The following is a 14,614-nucleotide window of genomic DNA, read 5'->3' as shown; positions in this document are numbered from 1 at the left end:
CCAATCCCTGTTGTTGATGCTTACGCTCTGCATCCAGATAGCTCAAACGGTATTATTGGTAAAAGCCTGCTTGGGTGACATCAACTCCAGAGAAGTGAGAAAACCGCATGGGTATTGTGACGGCTGAATCATTGGCCTTCAACATAGGACTACTCTTGTAGACTTCCTCGGCTTGATGGATTGTCATCTCGAAATAAGTGCAGTGTCAATTCGAAGACATGGGGTTTATCACACAGTCCAAGGGGACCACAACGTCACATGCTTGTCAGCCTTAACGGCGGCAAATCGCAGTCCCGATTGGTTCCCAAGCTTCACAATGCCGCTATCTTTGATTTGTGAAAACGTTCTCGTCGGTTTTGTTTATTAGTATTTATAAGGCTATAAACATATTTCTCTTTGTGGGTAGCTAAGGATTCGATGCTCTAATATATGACCTTAAGTGTCATAATGGGGGGTTTTTTTTAAACTAAACTCGATTGTTTGCTACTGGTTGTTTACGTTAAAGTATCAGGCCAAATTCGGAAATGAGTGTCTGCTCAAACCACATCGCTATTGTATTGTAATCATGCCTAAGGTAGCTGATAGTTTAGGGTAGAAGCACCAAAGGTGTAAATAATTTCTCTGGGGTTCGTTATTTTCGTGGTCATGCGTTTCCTGCACAAGACAGGTTTTGTTGGTATACACGTCAGCAGGGCAACCGTACGGTTGGAACGAAGGGTCAATAATGGTCTATTATTGCTGCGTCTGGAGGTGGAAGGAGGAGGTTGTGGGCAGAGCCCACGGCCTCTCAGAAGTGGTATGTAAGGGGTCGTTTGTAAGTGCCCATACCGCCTTCCAGATCCACCTTTTCTGCCGACTGCTCAGAGATCCAACAGATTTGCATCTCAGTTTCCAAGGACGAACTTCAGGTACGCATAATATAGTTCAAACATTGGACAACTGTTTCCGATATTAGGTAGACTTCCACAAGCATACATTTGGTGGCCAGCATGTCATTGTAATCTCCCCGGCACTGACATGCGGTTTGTTACCGCTGCCGTTGCTCGAGTCGAGTACTACCTTCTACTAGCTTATTTGAACTCACGCTCTGCTGTAATATCTACCATTAAAGTCATTGTTCAAAGCCTAATCCCGTAGAGACTTTTTTAAGGCGAGCCCGACCAAGAACTAAAGTTCAGGATTTTGGCAGCTACTTGATGGTGAAAATATCAATGGTTCGGGCAACACTTTGAGAAAACACGCGGACACTGGGGGACTCAAGGAACGATAATATTGATTTGACGACAAAAGATCCCCAACGAGAGGAATCTGCACTGTCAAAAGGTAGTCTCCATCAGTAGATGACTGGCCAGTCCGACTCCCACCGAATAAGGTTGATGCCCAAAAGTGCAGCATTGGCGCTGTTGTAGTAATGGTACACAAACACATCAGCATCCGCATCCGTAAACACAGACGGGTGACCGGGTCCATATATCGAGCCATGAGTAGCCATCACCTCAGTACCACCGCCGTTCAACATGCTCACTCCGTTACGATCGGTGAACGGGCCCGTCACGCTGATAGACCGACCGACCATGGTGCGGTACGTGCTCGAGGCGCCCTTGCAGCAGAAGTCGAACGACACCCACAGGTAGTAGTAACTCCCGCGGCGCGTGATAAAGGGCGCCTCGATGGCGCCATCGTTGACGGTGCGGCGGGCGAGGGAAACTAGGTTCGTGCCGGAGCGCTTGCCGGTGCTGGAGTTGATGGAGATCATCTTGATGCCCGTCCAGAAGGAGCCAAAGGACAGCCACCAGTCGCCGCTGGCGTCGACGACGAGATTGGGGTCGATGGCGTTGTAGTCGACGGAGCTCGAGGATTCAATGACGAGGCCCTGGTTCGTCCACGAGCCGGAGGCGCCGGTGGAGCTCGTGGCGAGGAAGATGGCGGACTTTTGGGAGCCAAAGGTGGATGCTGAGTAGTACATGTAGTACTGCCCGTTGCGGTAGGAGATGTCGGGGGCCCAGAGGTTGGTGTCTCCGCCCGTGTAGGCTGTTGTCCACGAGGCGCCGTTGGGGAAGGCGCCGCCGGCGTCGCGCCATACGGTGCGGTCGGTGGACGTCTTGAGGGCGATGTTGGTTCCCGTGTGGGCCATGAGGTATGTGCCGCTTGACGTCTTGAGGACGGACGGGTCGTGGACGTTGACGCTGCCGGAGACTGGACCCGGATTCGGGTACTCTGCAGCGACATTCGGGATGACTGAGAGGACGGCGAGGAGGCCACCGAGCAGGCCTTTCCATGTGGGCGCCATCTTGGGTTGCGAAGCCGTTGTCGTTTCTGTTGGCGGCTGGTATGATCGCTCGTGAGTTGAAAGACCAGATGCCAAGATGGATATCAGATGTAAAAGAGGCCGATTCCACAGTTTTCAAATTTCAACAGAGACGGAGAACAGTCGCAGCTGGGCCTTCTTTATTATCGGATTCATAGAGCGCGAATGAAGCCATCCTGGCTATTAGTGTTGTCTATCTGCCCTACCTAGGCATGCTACCTTGAATCCCGGGGCCGGCAGACGGAGTTTTGATAGGTGCAAACTAGTTGGAAAATTTCCCATTGTTCCTCTTATAGACCGGGGCATGGGTGTCTGCCGGTAGTTGGTGAGATACGTGAATTTAGTCAACTTCTTATTTTCCGTGTGTTCCTACGTTGCCAAGGAGCCCCATCACAAAGTCTCCAAGCGCACCACGGATTAATCTCCAACCCCCGCGGAGACTTTAGTCCCGTGATTGTTCTTGGTGTCTTTGAGGGTCTTACCCCGAAGAAGAAGAAAACCAACGCGTGGGGCTGTGGCTGATGGAACGAAGCAAGCGGTGTTCCTGAACGCCGATGTTTGTAAATTGATGTGCTGACAGACCTGCAATCAGAATTGTCTGTCGCCATTACATTCTTGTTTACTCGAAACCCTCCCTGCATAGCAGCTCATTCGAACGCAAAATTCAGGCCCGCACTTTGCAGCCCATGGCTGATCATGCTACCTTAGCTTGCTCAAGGTAAGATAGTTCTGATTGCGTGCAAGAGGAGTCAATATCATCACAAAACTGCGAGGACATATCACATGCTGGTTCCGCAGCAATGCTCGTTGCTCTCGCATGCAATTGAGCAAGACGTGACACGCTCAATTGGTATAGCCTTGAGGAGACCCAGAAAGTAATTATGAAGTCTGTTTTACGAGACCAATTGATTGACAGCGACGAGCAAAGTCCGGAACATTACCCTGCCCTTCCCAAAATACGCATCTCTCCCTGAGTCCCATCTAGTCACCGATTTCTCCGATTCGTAAATCAGACTCGGGTAGTTGAGTAATCTGAACGATATCATGCAGTCTGCCACATGATTCCGAATGGATGTACCATGTGAAACGGCGGGGAGCAGAGAGGCAGCACTTGGGATACTTGGGATACTTGGGTTACGCAGAGACGGCAGGGACGAGATGGGAGGACGGATGACATGACAGCATCTTGGAATGAATACCACAATTCGACGAGCAAGAAGGAAGAAATTCGGTTTCTCACATGACTATCCCAGTCACGACAACGATGCCGCGCTTCATCAAAGCAAGTTTCCCACCTTGATGTGAATTGAGCTCGCTTGAGTAGCACATGGCCTCGCTTGAGGCGCGAAAAAGCGGTATGATAATATCAACTCATAGTGACCATCTACATAATACCAGAGTAAGACACTGGAATAGCGTGTCAAGAGGAATGCAAAATTAACAAATGATCGCGGCATTGCTGATTCTATTTCCGAATCCATTCACCTAGAAGCCTTACAGCAGTACATCGATGCACGTTCTCGCGCACCTTCTCCCCTTCAAGAAGACTCCCAAATGGCCGGCGAATCTGATTCAAGTCCTAGGTTTCTTCCCGGAGACCGCAGCCGAAAGCTGATACGCATCTTAACCTAAGCCAGGCGAGAAGGGTCGTGTCTATTGACGATGCTTTTTCTGTTATTCCCAAGTCGACCGTTCTCAGTGGCTTTTGAAACAACTTGAAGTCAAAGGAGAGTGGCAGTATGAAGTGAGATTGGGTCCGAAAATTGTATATGTACATCCGCACCAACCGTGTTCCCAAAGGTGAAGACTTCATGAGATCACGGCGTGCCGCCAGAGTTTATCCATTCTATTTTTCTGGGCAAGAGTATGTGTTAAATTTCGAGCGTTTTTGGGCAGACAAAGATGATACGCAGAATCCGACTGAAGAACGTAGCTCTTGAATTTCTTTGTAGTCTTCCAGTATTCCGAGGAAGGTGGTCACCCCATCGACGCCGAGAGTTTTTGGCAACTTGTCAATGGAGCAGCCTACACTGATAATTCGCCTAGAAACCTGGGACCTTTCCTTGTCTTGTGGCTTCTTGTGGCTCACCCTTTGGAAGTTGTCGCGTAAGAGTATCTCGAGAATTGGTCAAAGTCGAGGCTGCCCAGTAATTTGAATAACCAAGTGACTGTTATTTCACCAAGTGTCTACGGAGTAATGGCGCGCAGCTAGGTTTCAACGATATCTCCGGAGCGGGGCACCGGAGGGGCCGTGCCAATGACTTTGGAAGCCGGACCCACATCTCCGGGTGGCGGGGGCATCAATCGGGCAATACTGCGACACAGAAGATGGTCACGCGACCTTGTTGCCTGGGAGCTCAAATAACATGTTGCTCTGCAGGTCTCCAACCAAGGTCGGATCGAGTGATTACTGATTGGGTCGCCAAGCCGGAATGACTCGGGCCAACTTGCTGATGAGGGATGGGCGGTGTGTACAGTAGTGTAAAAGTCTCGGGGTCGTGCTTGGAAGAATCTTGGCTGTCCCCAACGTTGCGATAAGGGCCATCTGGAACTGTCTCGGGTGTGCCGTAAAGATAGTTCAGAAGGTGCCTGTAATGCAAGGTACCTTAGCTGGGCAAGATACTCCGTAGGTAAGAGGTCACCTCACACAACCGATCACCCAATTTGGCCCCTTTTTTTCCTCCTTCAACACCACCACCACTTTCACTAGGTACGTCAAAATCAATCAAAAAAAATCGCAAATATTATACTAAAATTGCCAGTAGATTTATCAAAGTTAATCATACGAAAGATCAATTGAAAAACGCGGTTAATAATATCTGTAAGGGCAAGTCGATCCGAAAGGCCTCTACCGACTAGAGAATCCCTTACGCAACGCTCTCGGGCCATATTAATAGCATAATTATACGGCGGAAATCAAAGAAAGACTATTAGAGGTTAAGCAAGTACTAGGAGACCTCCCTAGTACAATAGGCAGTTATTTAAAGGGAATTAGGACTCGCCCTAACCTATACTTAAGTACGAGACTTCGTAACCATATTCTCCATAGAGGTGGCGACAACCGCCTACTAGATAGGAAGTAGCTTAAGGACTTTTTATATAGGAATCCCTCGTTAAAAACGCTCAGAGCATGGTCAATAGACTTCAAGCGTGTTAAGTTAGTTATTATTAAGTCTTTATAAGCCTTTTTGTTAGAAAGGTAAATCTTTTACTCCCTTATTATTTGCTTTATTTTTATATTACGTAAGCATATTATATATCATATTAATCTATAAGAGTTATAAATTAATATAGATATTGATTACGTAAGCAATATTGGTTATGTAAGCTTACGTGAGCGAAAGAAGGCACTGGAAGGTAATAGAATGCGCTGGAATTTACTTAAAAGGTATTACGTATTACGATTACGCATTCACTTACGTATATGCTTATTAATTATAATATAATTAATAAGCAATGACATATTCTAGTCGGAGGATCTTATGCTTATATAAGGGCATCTTTTTACCTACTTAGACCTTTTGTTAAGCAAGCAACTTCTCATATAGTAATCTAACTATATAACTACTCTCTTTACATTTTTATACCTCTTTTATATACGCTTAACTACTCTTATATTCATATCTTCTTGCTTCTATATTAATATTCACTATTTAATATTCTTGTATAAGAATATTACCATCTATCTCTTAAAGATATCGTGCCAGAGTAAGCCACTTAAGAACCTATTATTTGTCACAGACCCGCTGTCCTAGACCCCAACCTTGAGGTTGGTGTTGAGTAATCCGGTGGCCGGGTTACGTAAGCCTGAGGCTGGATAAAACTCTGCATCCTGTATTCTGTCGCGCATGTCCAGAAACGTAGCTCCTTGAGCTACGTCTTGTCAACAGAGCCTGTACCTGCTTAGGATAGAGCCTGCCCGTAGCAATAGATTGTCTGATCCGCCTGCCCAGCATCCACCTGCCAAACAACCTGCCTGCTACCGTGACATTATTAGTTATTCTAGTAGCTATAAACGTCCTACGGCCCCCCTATAAGAGCTACTACTTTTAAAGATTCTCGAGATACCTTAAGAATACTATATTATTATATTTAAAAAGTCGGGAGACCTTAGGAGATACTAGTAGCTTTAAAATAGCCGTAAAAAGAGAGACGATTATAATATTGTAATACGGTAACTTATATTTAATAAGGTTAATAAGTGATTAAATACTCGGATTTTGCCTTAACTAATACTCAAGGGGTTATAAAGACACTAAAAGCTCAAGTTAGATTATATAAGCCAGTACCACAGGTAAAAGTTAAGTAAAATCTAAATAAACAATTTATATAAATTAAGGCTATTATAAGGGTAAAGAAGGAGGTCGTAATACGCTCTACGCAGCAAATTATAGAACTAACAGTAATATCGAGTATATTAAAAGCTTCTTTTACCAGCATATATTTAGAATTTCAGCTTTAGCAACGCTGTGCCACTAAAAGACCAATTCGCCACCATGAAGTCCAGAATACGAAGTCTCGAAAAGTGGCCAAATTGGATGATCGGTTGTAGGGGTGATCGGTTATGTGGGGTGACCTCTTAGTAACAAAACTGTGCGACGAGGAGGGTCCCATGCTGATGCTGTGCGACGGCGCCGACGGGGGGAGAAGATGCCTGGATGGGTTGGCAGAGGGAACTTTGACTGGGCGGCAACGTCCAGTTAGAATCGGTGGCTGGCGCACATGCCCCCAGTAGCCAAGACTCCCAAGAGCCCCAGAGTGTGGAATTGTGGAGGAAATCTGGGTAGGCTGATGGGACGTTGATAACTTGATAGTGTAGAATATCCGCCGCGGACACGACCTCGCTGATACACCGGGGAGAAGGCCGCATGATTCCAAACCGAACCGCTGCTGCATGGAACGGAAGGCTCCCAGAAGGTGCAACTGAGCAAGAATATTTGTAGCGTAGTTAGGTTGGGCTTTGGGGTTCCGTTGGTGGCAGGTGGCAGAGCTTGGCAGCGCGAAGAATGTGCGCCGGCAAGCAGTCGCGCTCTTGGCAACGTAATCCCACAGTAGTGTATATTACCGACGCTGCCCAGGTGAGGACCGTGAGGTGTGCTTGCCTGCCTGCAACCAGGTGTAACGGTGGAGGTTTCCCAAGGTGCGCCATCGGCGTCATCGCCGGCTGCGCCCCGACTACTCCGTAGTGTACTTCGTAGTGTATGACGGGGGCGAAGGAGTGAAAGGCAGGTCCCCTACAGTCGTTGCTTTCCGTGCCTTCCCCCGGGGCCGCAAATGCCCCTTCCCCACGCCCGCCCGCTTCCGCTCCTTTCCTTTCCGGCGCATTTGTCTCTCTCTCTCCTCCTTCCTCCCTTCGCACCGTCACCGGCACCTGTCCAATTGATACCCCGCAGACGTATAGGTAATGACCCCAAGTTCCCGCCGTGCTTTCCTTACAAATTCGAGCGGACTTGGCACCTGATGTAATCGTTCCGATCCTTCACTTTCCCATGTCTGAATGCGTGGGACATTCCCTGCCAAAAAAAAGAAAAAGAAAAAAAACATAGAAATAAATCCCGTAAAGCCCCAGATTATGTTGCACACACTGCACAGCACAAAGGCCCGCCTCCGCCAAGGTCAGCCAAGGTCGGCCAAGAGGGCCAAGCATGTACTAATGCTTGATGGATGGAGCACTCGCAAACTTCTATACCAGTTAGCAAATCTTCGCAGAAACAGTTCCTGTCACCGTCATGATCTGGGCATCTGGGCGTACCTACCTACCTACCTACCTAACCTTGCCAGGCTTGCCTCGCATCCATGTTCTGTCCGCGTACTTTGCCCCCCCCCCCCCCCCCCCCTTCTTTCCGTGTTGTTCCTCAACCGCCATGATACAACTACCGTTCTTGCCGTTGCCGCAATCAATGGATCCCAATTATCCTTGGCGATGCGACCTTTTTGCCTGCCCTCCTGCCCTCAAAAGGCAGACCGATGCCGCCCATCCCCGCGTTTCCCTCTTGGTGTTTCTTTCCCACCATCACGAACGTTGCGAGCCATCCAATGACACCTCAATTGACAACCTGCCTCTGTGTTGCCACCTTGACCAGTCCTTGCTGAACTCGCTACACCATCTAGACATCTGCCTGACGCTGTAACTCACCGTGTCCGACACTCACAAACATCTTTCACACTGATCGATTGTGTTGACAAGACTACCTTAGCTTACACGTCATTGCCAGTTTGTCCAACCCAACCCAACCCAGCCCATCTCAAAACCCCCCATATCAACCACCTCGTCTTTCTGTCACTCTCGCCTGCAAGAGTTCCTTTCTCTCTTGCATCGACCCTAAACCCCTCATCACCTATTTTGAGCTCCCACACTCTGTTCTCCTTTGCTTGTCATGGGGAACCAAAAGGTCGCAAAGCCCGATGAGAATCATGTCTCCGGTCAATCCAACAAACCGCTCTCTCACCCAGCCCATGCCTTGTCATACCAGCAGCTGGCTGAGGAGCTCCGCGCCAACGCACTCAATGGTCTTTCAGCCCAAGATGCAAAGTCCCGTCTCGACGAATTCGGCCACAATGAACTTGGCGAAGCCGAGGGTGTTCAGCCCATCAAGATCATCATCGCCCAGATTGCCAATGCAATGACCATGGTGACTTGCTCCCCCATCTCCGCTCAATTCCAGCCTTTTGCTGACCCGCGCCCAGGTCCTGATTCTTGCCATGGCTGTTAGTTTCGGCATTGGCTCGTACATCGAAGGCGGTGTCATTACTTTTGTCATCTTGCTCAACGTCATCGTCGGTTTCTTCCAGGAGTACTCTGCCGAGAAGACAATGGATTCCCTCCGCTCCCTCAGTTCTCCCACCGCCAATATCGTCCGTGACGGCGAGTCCATGGTGGTTCCTTCAGGCGAAATCGTCCCTGGTGACCTAGTTGAAATCAAGACGGGTGACACGATCCCCGCAGACGTTAGGTATCCTATGCCATCAACAGCAACGTTAAGACCAAGCAGAGCAGCTGATGATGCTACAGGCTGATCGAGGCGGTCAACTTCGAGACCGATGAGGCTCTGTTGACCGGCGAATCCCTCCCCGTGCGAAAGAACGAAGACGCTACTTTCCCCGACAACACCGGACCCGGAGACCGTCTCAATGTCGCATACAGTTCGTCCAACGTCACCAAGGGTCGCGCCAAGGGTGTTGTCTTCGCGACAGGCGTGTATACCGAAATTGGAGCCATTGCGTCTGCCCTTCGCAAGAAAGATTCCAAGGTCCGCGAGGTCAAGCGCAAGCCCAACGGCAAGGCGAAACCTCATCGGTACCTCGAGGCCTACACCCTGACTTTGACCGATGCTATTGGACGTTTCCTTGGCGTCAATGTTGGCACTCCCTTGCAACAGAAACTCTCCAAGCTCGCCATGCTCCTGTTCGGCATCGCCATCGTCTGCGCCATCATTGTTCTCGGTGCCAACAGGTTCGAGGCTAGCCAGGAAGTCATCATTTATGCCGTGGCAACCGGTCTATCCATGATTCCGGCCAGTCTCGTTGTCGTGCTCACTATCACTATGGCGGCTGGAACTAAGCGCATGGTGAAGCGAAACGTCATTGTGCGCAATCTCAAGTCCCTCGAGGCTCTTGGTGCAGTCACGGACATTTGCTCCGACAAGACCGGAACCCTGACGCAGGGCAAGATGTTGGCTCGAGGTGCTTGGCTGCCTGGAATGGGCACGTACACCGTCGAAAACACATCGTCACCAATGGACCCTACCACTGGCGATGTTCGCTACGATGAGCGGTCTCCTAGACACCTCAATTTCAAAAAGGGCGGTGACGCTTGTGGCACCATCATGAAGACCGACCAGCTGTTGCAGAACAGTAAGTCGGCCCTCTCCGCGTTCCTCTACGTGGCGTCCCTGGCCAATCTCGCCACCATCAATAAGAAAGATGATCAATGGCATGCTCGTGGAGATCCCACTGAAATCGCCATTCAGGTTTTTGCTTCCCGGTTCGACATGAACCGCCTCAAGTTTGTCAGTGGCAGCGACACGCCCGAGTGGAGCGAAATCGCCGAGCTTCCATTCGACTCTGATGTCAAGCGCATGTCCGTCATCATGAAGAAGAACGCCACGAAGGAGTACTTCGCCTACACCAAGGGTGCTGTCGAGCGAGTGATTCAGATCTGCACAAAGTACGACCCCAGAGATGACGGCGAATTGGTAGACATCACTCCCAAGTTCCGCGAAGAGATTCTTCGCAACATGGAGGCTTTGGCGGGACTCGGGTTACGCGTCCTCGCACTTGCAAGCAAGCCTTTTCAGGGCACACCCAGCAAGGGCGATGAAGTTGAGCGTTCCTCAGTCGAATGTGACCTGGTCTTCCGCGGTCTCGTGGGCCTGTACGATCCTCCTCGCCCGGAATCCGCCCCGGCTGTTCGACAGTGCCACGAGGCTGGCATCTCGGTTCACATGCTCACAGGTGACCATCCTGAGACTGCAAAGGCTATTGCTATTGAGGTTGGCATCTTGCCCACTCGTATGGAGCGCGTGGCAAGGAACGTCTCAGACGCCATGGTGATGACGGCTTCCTCGTTCGATGCGTTGAGTGATGATGAGGTTGACAAGCTTCCCGTCCTGCCGCTCGTCATTGCGAGATGCGCCCCCAGCACCAAAGTCCGAATGATCGAGGCTCTTCACCGTCGCAAGAAGTTCTGTGCCATGGTAAGTTTGCAATCCCTTTGCCCCATTTGTTTAGTGGTATTCTGACTCGGATAGACTGGTGATGGCGTCAACGACTCCCCGTCCCTCCGCCGTGCCGATGTAGGTATTGCTATGGGCCAGGCGGGTTCAGACGTGGCCAAGGATGCATCCGATATCGTCCTGACTGACGATAATTTTGCTTCCATCGTCGCTGCTATTGAAGAGGGCCGCCGTATCTTTGACAACATTCAAAAGTTCGTCTTGCACGTCCTTGCAGAGAACATTGCCCAAGCTGGAACATTGCTGGTTGGTCTCACTTTCAAGGATGCACGCGGACTGTCGGTCTTCCCGCTTGCCCCGGTCGAAATCGTCTGGATCATCATGGCCACCTCTGGTATGCCCGACATGGGACTTGGCTTCGAGCGCGCCGTCCCAGACATCATGCGTCGCCCACCTCAATCTCTCAAGACGGGAATTTTCACCATGGAGTTCCTCGTCGACATGATTTTCTACGGCCTCTGGATCACCGCCCTTTGCCTCTCAAGCTTCTCACTGGTTGTCTATGGTTTTGGATCTGGTGATCTCGGAGAGAGCTGCAACGACAAGTACAATGACTCTTGCGACACTGTCTTCCGCGCCCGTGCTACAACTTTTGCCTGCCTCACATGGTTTGCCTTGTTCTTGGCCTGGGAGATGGTTGATATGCGTCGGTCATTTTTCCGCATGCAACCGGGGTCCAAGAAGTACTTTACTCAGTGGATGATTGACGTTTGGCGGAACAAATTCCTTTTCTGGGCCATAATTTTCGGCTTCGTTACCCTGTTCCCCCTGCTGTATATCCCCGTCATCAACACAGTGGTGTTCAAGCACAAGGGCATCACGTGGGAATGGGGCATTGTATTCATTGCTGCAGGACTTTTCTTCGCTGGTGTCGAATCATGGAAATGGGGCAAGCGCGTCTTCTTTAGGGTCCGCAACAGCAAGAAGCTCGGTGTCGCGTGGAAAGACATGGACATTGAGCAGAGAGTATTTGGGGAGTACCTCGGCTCCAGCGATGATGATCATCACACGGAAATTGGCGACGATGACGTTGACCTGGAGAAGGAAACGGCGGCGTTGGAGAAGAAGTAAGCGAGAGATGATTACCAGACTGTCAGCTTATGGAGACAAGTGAGTGCGTTCTTTGGAGCGGGTGAGCGAGACTAGTGCGCATGTTGTAGATGGTGAGAGTGATGTAGCACCGAATCAAATCACATACAAACTCGTCGTTGCATCTTTGTTGAAGTGTGTCTCAGTCGGCTGCTGCAAGTCACCAGGCACCGACTTAGGCCCCCTGTTGCCATTACCAAACCAGAGACTACCCGGGCGAGACTATTCCCATTCCTTGCGCAGATCAGTCCTGTATGTGGCCACAACACTTTGCCAAGGACACTGGATTCCCGAGGTTCGAAATCCTTCCGTGTGTAAACCAAAAAGTTCTCATGGCGCGGTACCAAGAAAGGATTGGTGGCCCCGCTGAAGCTGACAAGCTTGCCCATCAGTGGACTTCAAGGATTGGCTTCAAGGTACGTTCAAGACACCGAATAAAGGTGCTGCGTTTCCGGGACTCGTCATTGATTGACGGCATGGAATCGCTCTTTCTGAATTGTCCATGAGGGAAATCTGCCAAGATGCGCTTCGCAGTCACTTTTTCACATCTCCTCTCCGCGCTGCTCCTCCTCCTAGCGCAATCCCCAACGCCAGCGCTCGCCATCTCAACGACCCGCCCATCCGGAAACCTAGCCTTCCTCCCCGACGATGCCCCCTTCACATTCTCCTATTCCACACCAGACGCCAACGCGAAGAACTGGATCGGCATCTACCGCGCTTCAGGCGGCGGGCCGGAGAACCAGACGTATGTAGAGCCCTCGCTGGCCTGGGGATACGCGCCCGCGTCCAACGGAACGCTCAAGATTGAGAGTGAGGCCTTGGTCCCTGGCGACTACCGCGCTTTTTTTCTCGCTACAGACGGGTATGCGTGGCTTGCGTCGCCGGTGGACGTGAGGGTGCCGTATGCTTCTGGACCGGTGGGGTTCCTCGTTGACGAGGTCACGCTGAGGAACGCGCGGGTTGGGGAGGGGTATGAGGCGCGGATTGGGGGGTTGAGAAGCCGGGGCGGGAGGGAAGCCGTGAGGTTTCGTAAAGTCGATGGGAGCGAATGGGTTGTTGTGTCGGCGGACGGGGTCGTATCCGGCACGCCTGACGTCGTGGGTTCCGCGAGAGTTACGATCGAGGTGGTTGTCGTGGAAGCTGCGGATGCGTCGTGTGCGCGATTGGACGTTACTATTCCCGTGCGGGATGTCGGCGCACCGCTCGTGGATCAGTTGTCTGTCATGTCGTTCAATTTGTGGCACGGCGGGACGCAGGTATCTGATTACCACGCCAACCAGGTGCGGTTCCTGGCCTCGAGCGGCGCAGACGTCGTCGGCGTGCAGGAGAGCACGGGGGGCCACGCCGCGCGGTTGGGGGATGCGTTGGGGTGGTTTGCGTGGCAGGGCGGCGATGTTGGGTTTGTGAGTAAGTACCCTCTCGTCGGTGGTGCTGCGCACGAGGGCGGGACGTATGCTGCGTCTGTGAGGGTTGTGTTGGAAGGTGAAGGAGAGGAGGAGGAGAAAAAGGAGGAGGTTGTGTTGTGGAATGTGCATTTGGGGTATGATCCGTACGGGCCGTATGATTTCTGCTTTGGGAATATGACGGTGGAGGAGGTGCTCGCGCGGGAGAGGGAGTCAAAGAGGACGCCGCAGATTGAGTCTGTGGTCCGGGCCATGGCGGGGCAGTTGGCGGAGGCGGAGGCGGTGCCGGTGGTGCTGGTGGGTGATTTCAACGCGCCTTCGCATCTGGATTGGGTTGATGCCACGAGCGGGATGCATTGCGGACAAGGGGCGGTGCCGTGGCCCACGTCTGTTGCGCCGACGGAGGCCGGGTTGGTTGATTCGTATCGGGTTGTGTGGCCGGACCCGGGGGCGAAGCCGGGGGTTACGTGGTCGCCTGTGTTTTTGGAGAATGAGGGACGGCCGGAGCCGATGGATAGGATTGATTTTGTGTATTTTAGGGGCGGGAAGTTGGAGGTTATCGGGTCGGAGGAGGTCGTGGTGGGGCAGCCGGCGCCGGAGCCGGGGCATGGGGGGAATGAGTGGACTTCGGATCATGCTGCTCTTTTGACGAGGTTGAGGGTGAGGAGGTAGGTCTATGTATGGTGTGGCAGGATACGTCGTATTGAATCTATGCTTAAGGTAGTGCCCCATCTTCTCCTCGGACCGCGCTGTGCCTTTTGCTGTTCTTGAAACAAGATATTTCTCGTGGTCTGTTGTGTTTATTAGGCGCATACAGAAGAGAAACCCCCAACACTTGCCGTGAACCTCGTGCACTCTCTCTCGGTTGAATCATCAAGAGTGTTGTGTTGTTGGATGTGATACTGAGATGCATGCTGCTTAGGTAATTGTGCATAAAATTGGTGCATGGGACTTATACATACTGACTCAGCAAGGTGGAATGCATTACGATGACGTCGGTGTGGTTTGTGCGGAGCAATGATGTAAGTGCCCGGTGAAGAGGAGGAAGGAGGCCCGAGGTGGTGGTGGTTGCCCGATGT

The 14,614-nt window shown here is 51.2% G+C and overlaps 3 protein-coding genes across 3 annotated transcripts; 2 read left to right on the top strand and 1 right to left on the bottom strand.

Moving 5' to 3' along the window:
* Positions 1–1,333: 1,333 nt before the first annotated feature.
* On the bottom strand, positions 1,334–2,290 carry BDP81DRAFT_328370 (family 43 glycosyl hydrolase; the record flags this gene model as incomplete). The annotated part of the gene is made up of 1 exon (XM_060585210.1): positions 1,334–2,290. One exon carries the CDS (start codon positions 2,288–2,290, stop codon positions 1,334–1,336), a length of 957 nt encoding a protein of 318 aa, XP_060441059.1.
* A 6,395-nt stretch (positions 2,291–8,685) lies between these two features.
* On the top strand, positions 8,686–12,114 carry BDP81DRAFT_397847 (potassium/sodium efflux P-type ATPase; the record flags this gene model as incomplete). Its single annotated transcript, XM_060588380.1, has 4 exons — positions 8,686–8,940; positions 8,996–9,261; positions 9,321–11,004; positions 11,059–12,114. 4 exons carry the CDS (start codon positions 8,686–8,688, stop codon positions 12,112–12,114), a joined length of 3,261 nt encoding a protein of 1,086 aa, XP_060441058.1.
* Positions 12,115–12,244: 130 nt separating this feature from the next.
* BDP81DRAFT_436068 (Endonuclease/exonuclease/phosphatase) lies at positions 12,245–14,266 on the top strand. Its single transcript, XM_060591098.1, has one exon. The coding sequence runs from the start codon at positions 12,654–12,656 to the stop codon at positions 14,205–14,207; it is 1,554 nt and encodes a 517-aa protein (XP_060441057.1). The 5' UTR covers positions 12,245–12,653; the 3' UTR covers positions 14,208–14,266.
* The last annotated feature ends 348 nt before the right edge of the window (positions 14,267–14,614 follow it).

The sequence above is a fragment of the Colletotrichum phormii genome, assembly GCF_030913505.1.
Source record: "Colletotrichum phormii strain CBS 102054 chromosome Unknown BDP81scaffold_21, whole genome shotgun sequence".
Lineage (NCBI taxonomy): Eukaryota > Fungi > Ascomycota > Sordariomycetes > Glomerellales > Glomerellaceae > Colletotrichum > Colletotrichum phormii.
This window is presented reverse-complemented; position numbering and strand designations above follow the sequence as displayed.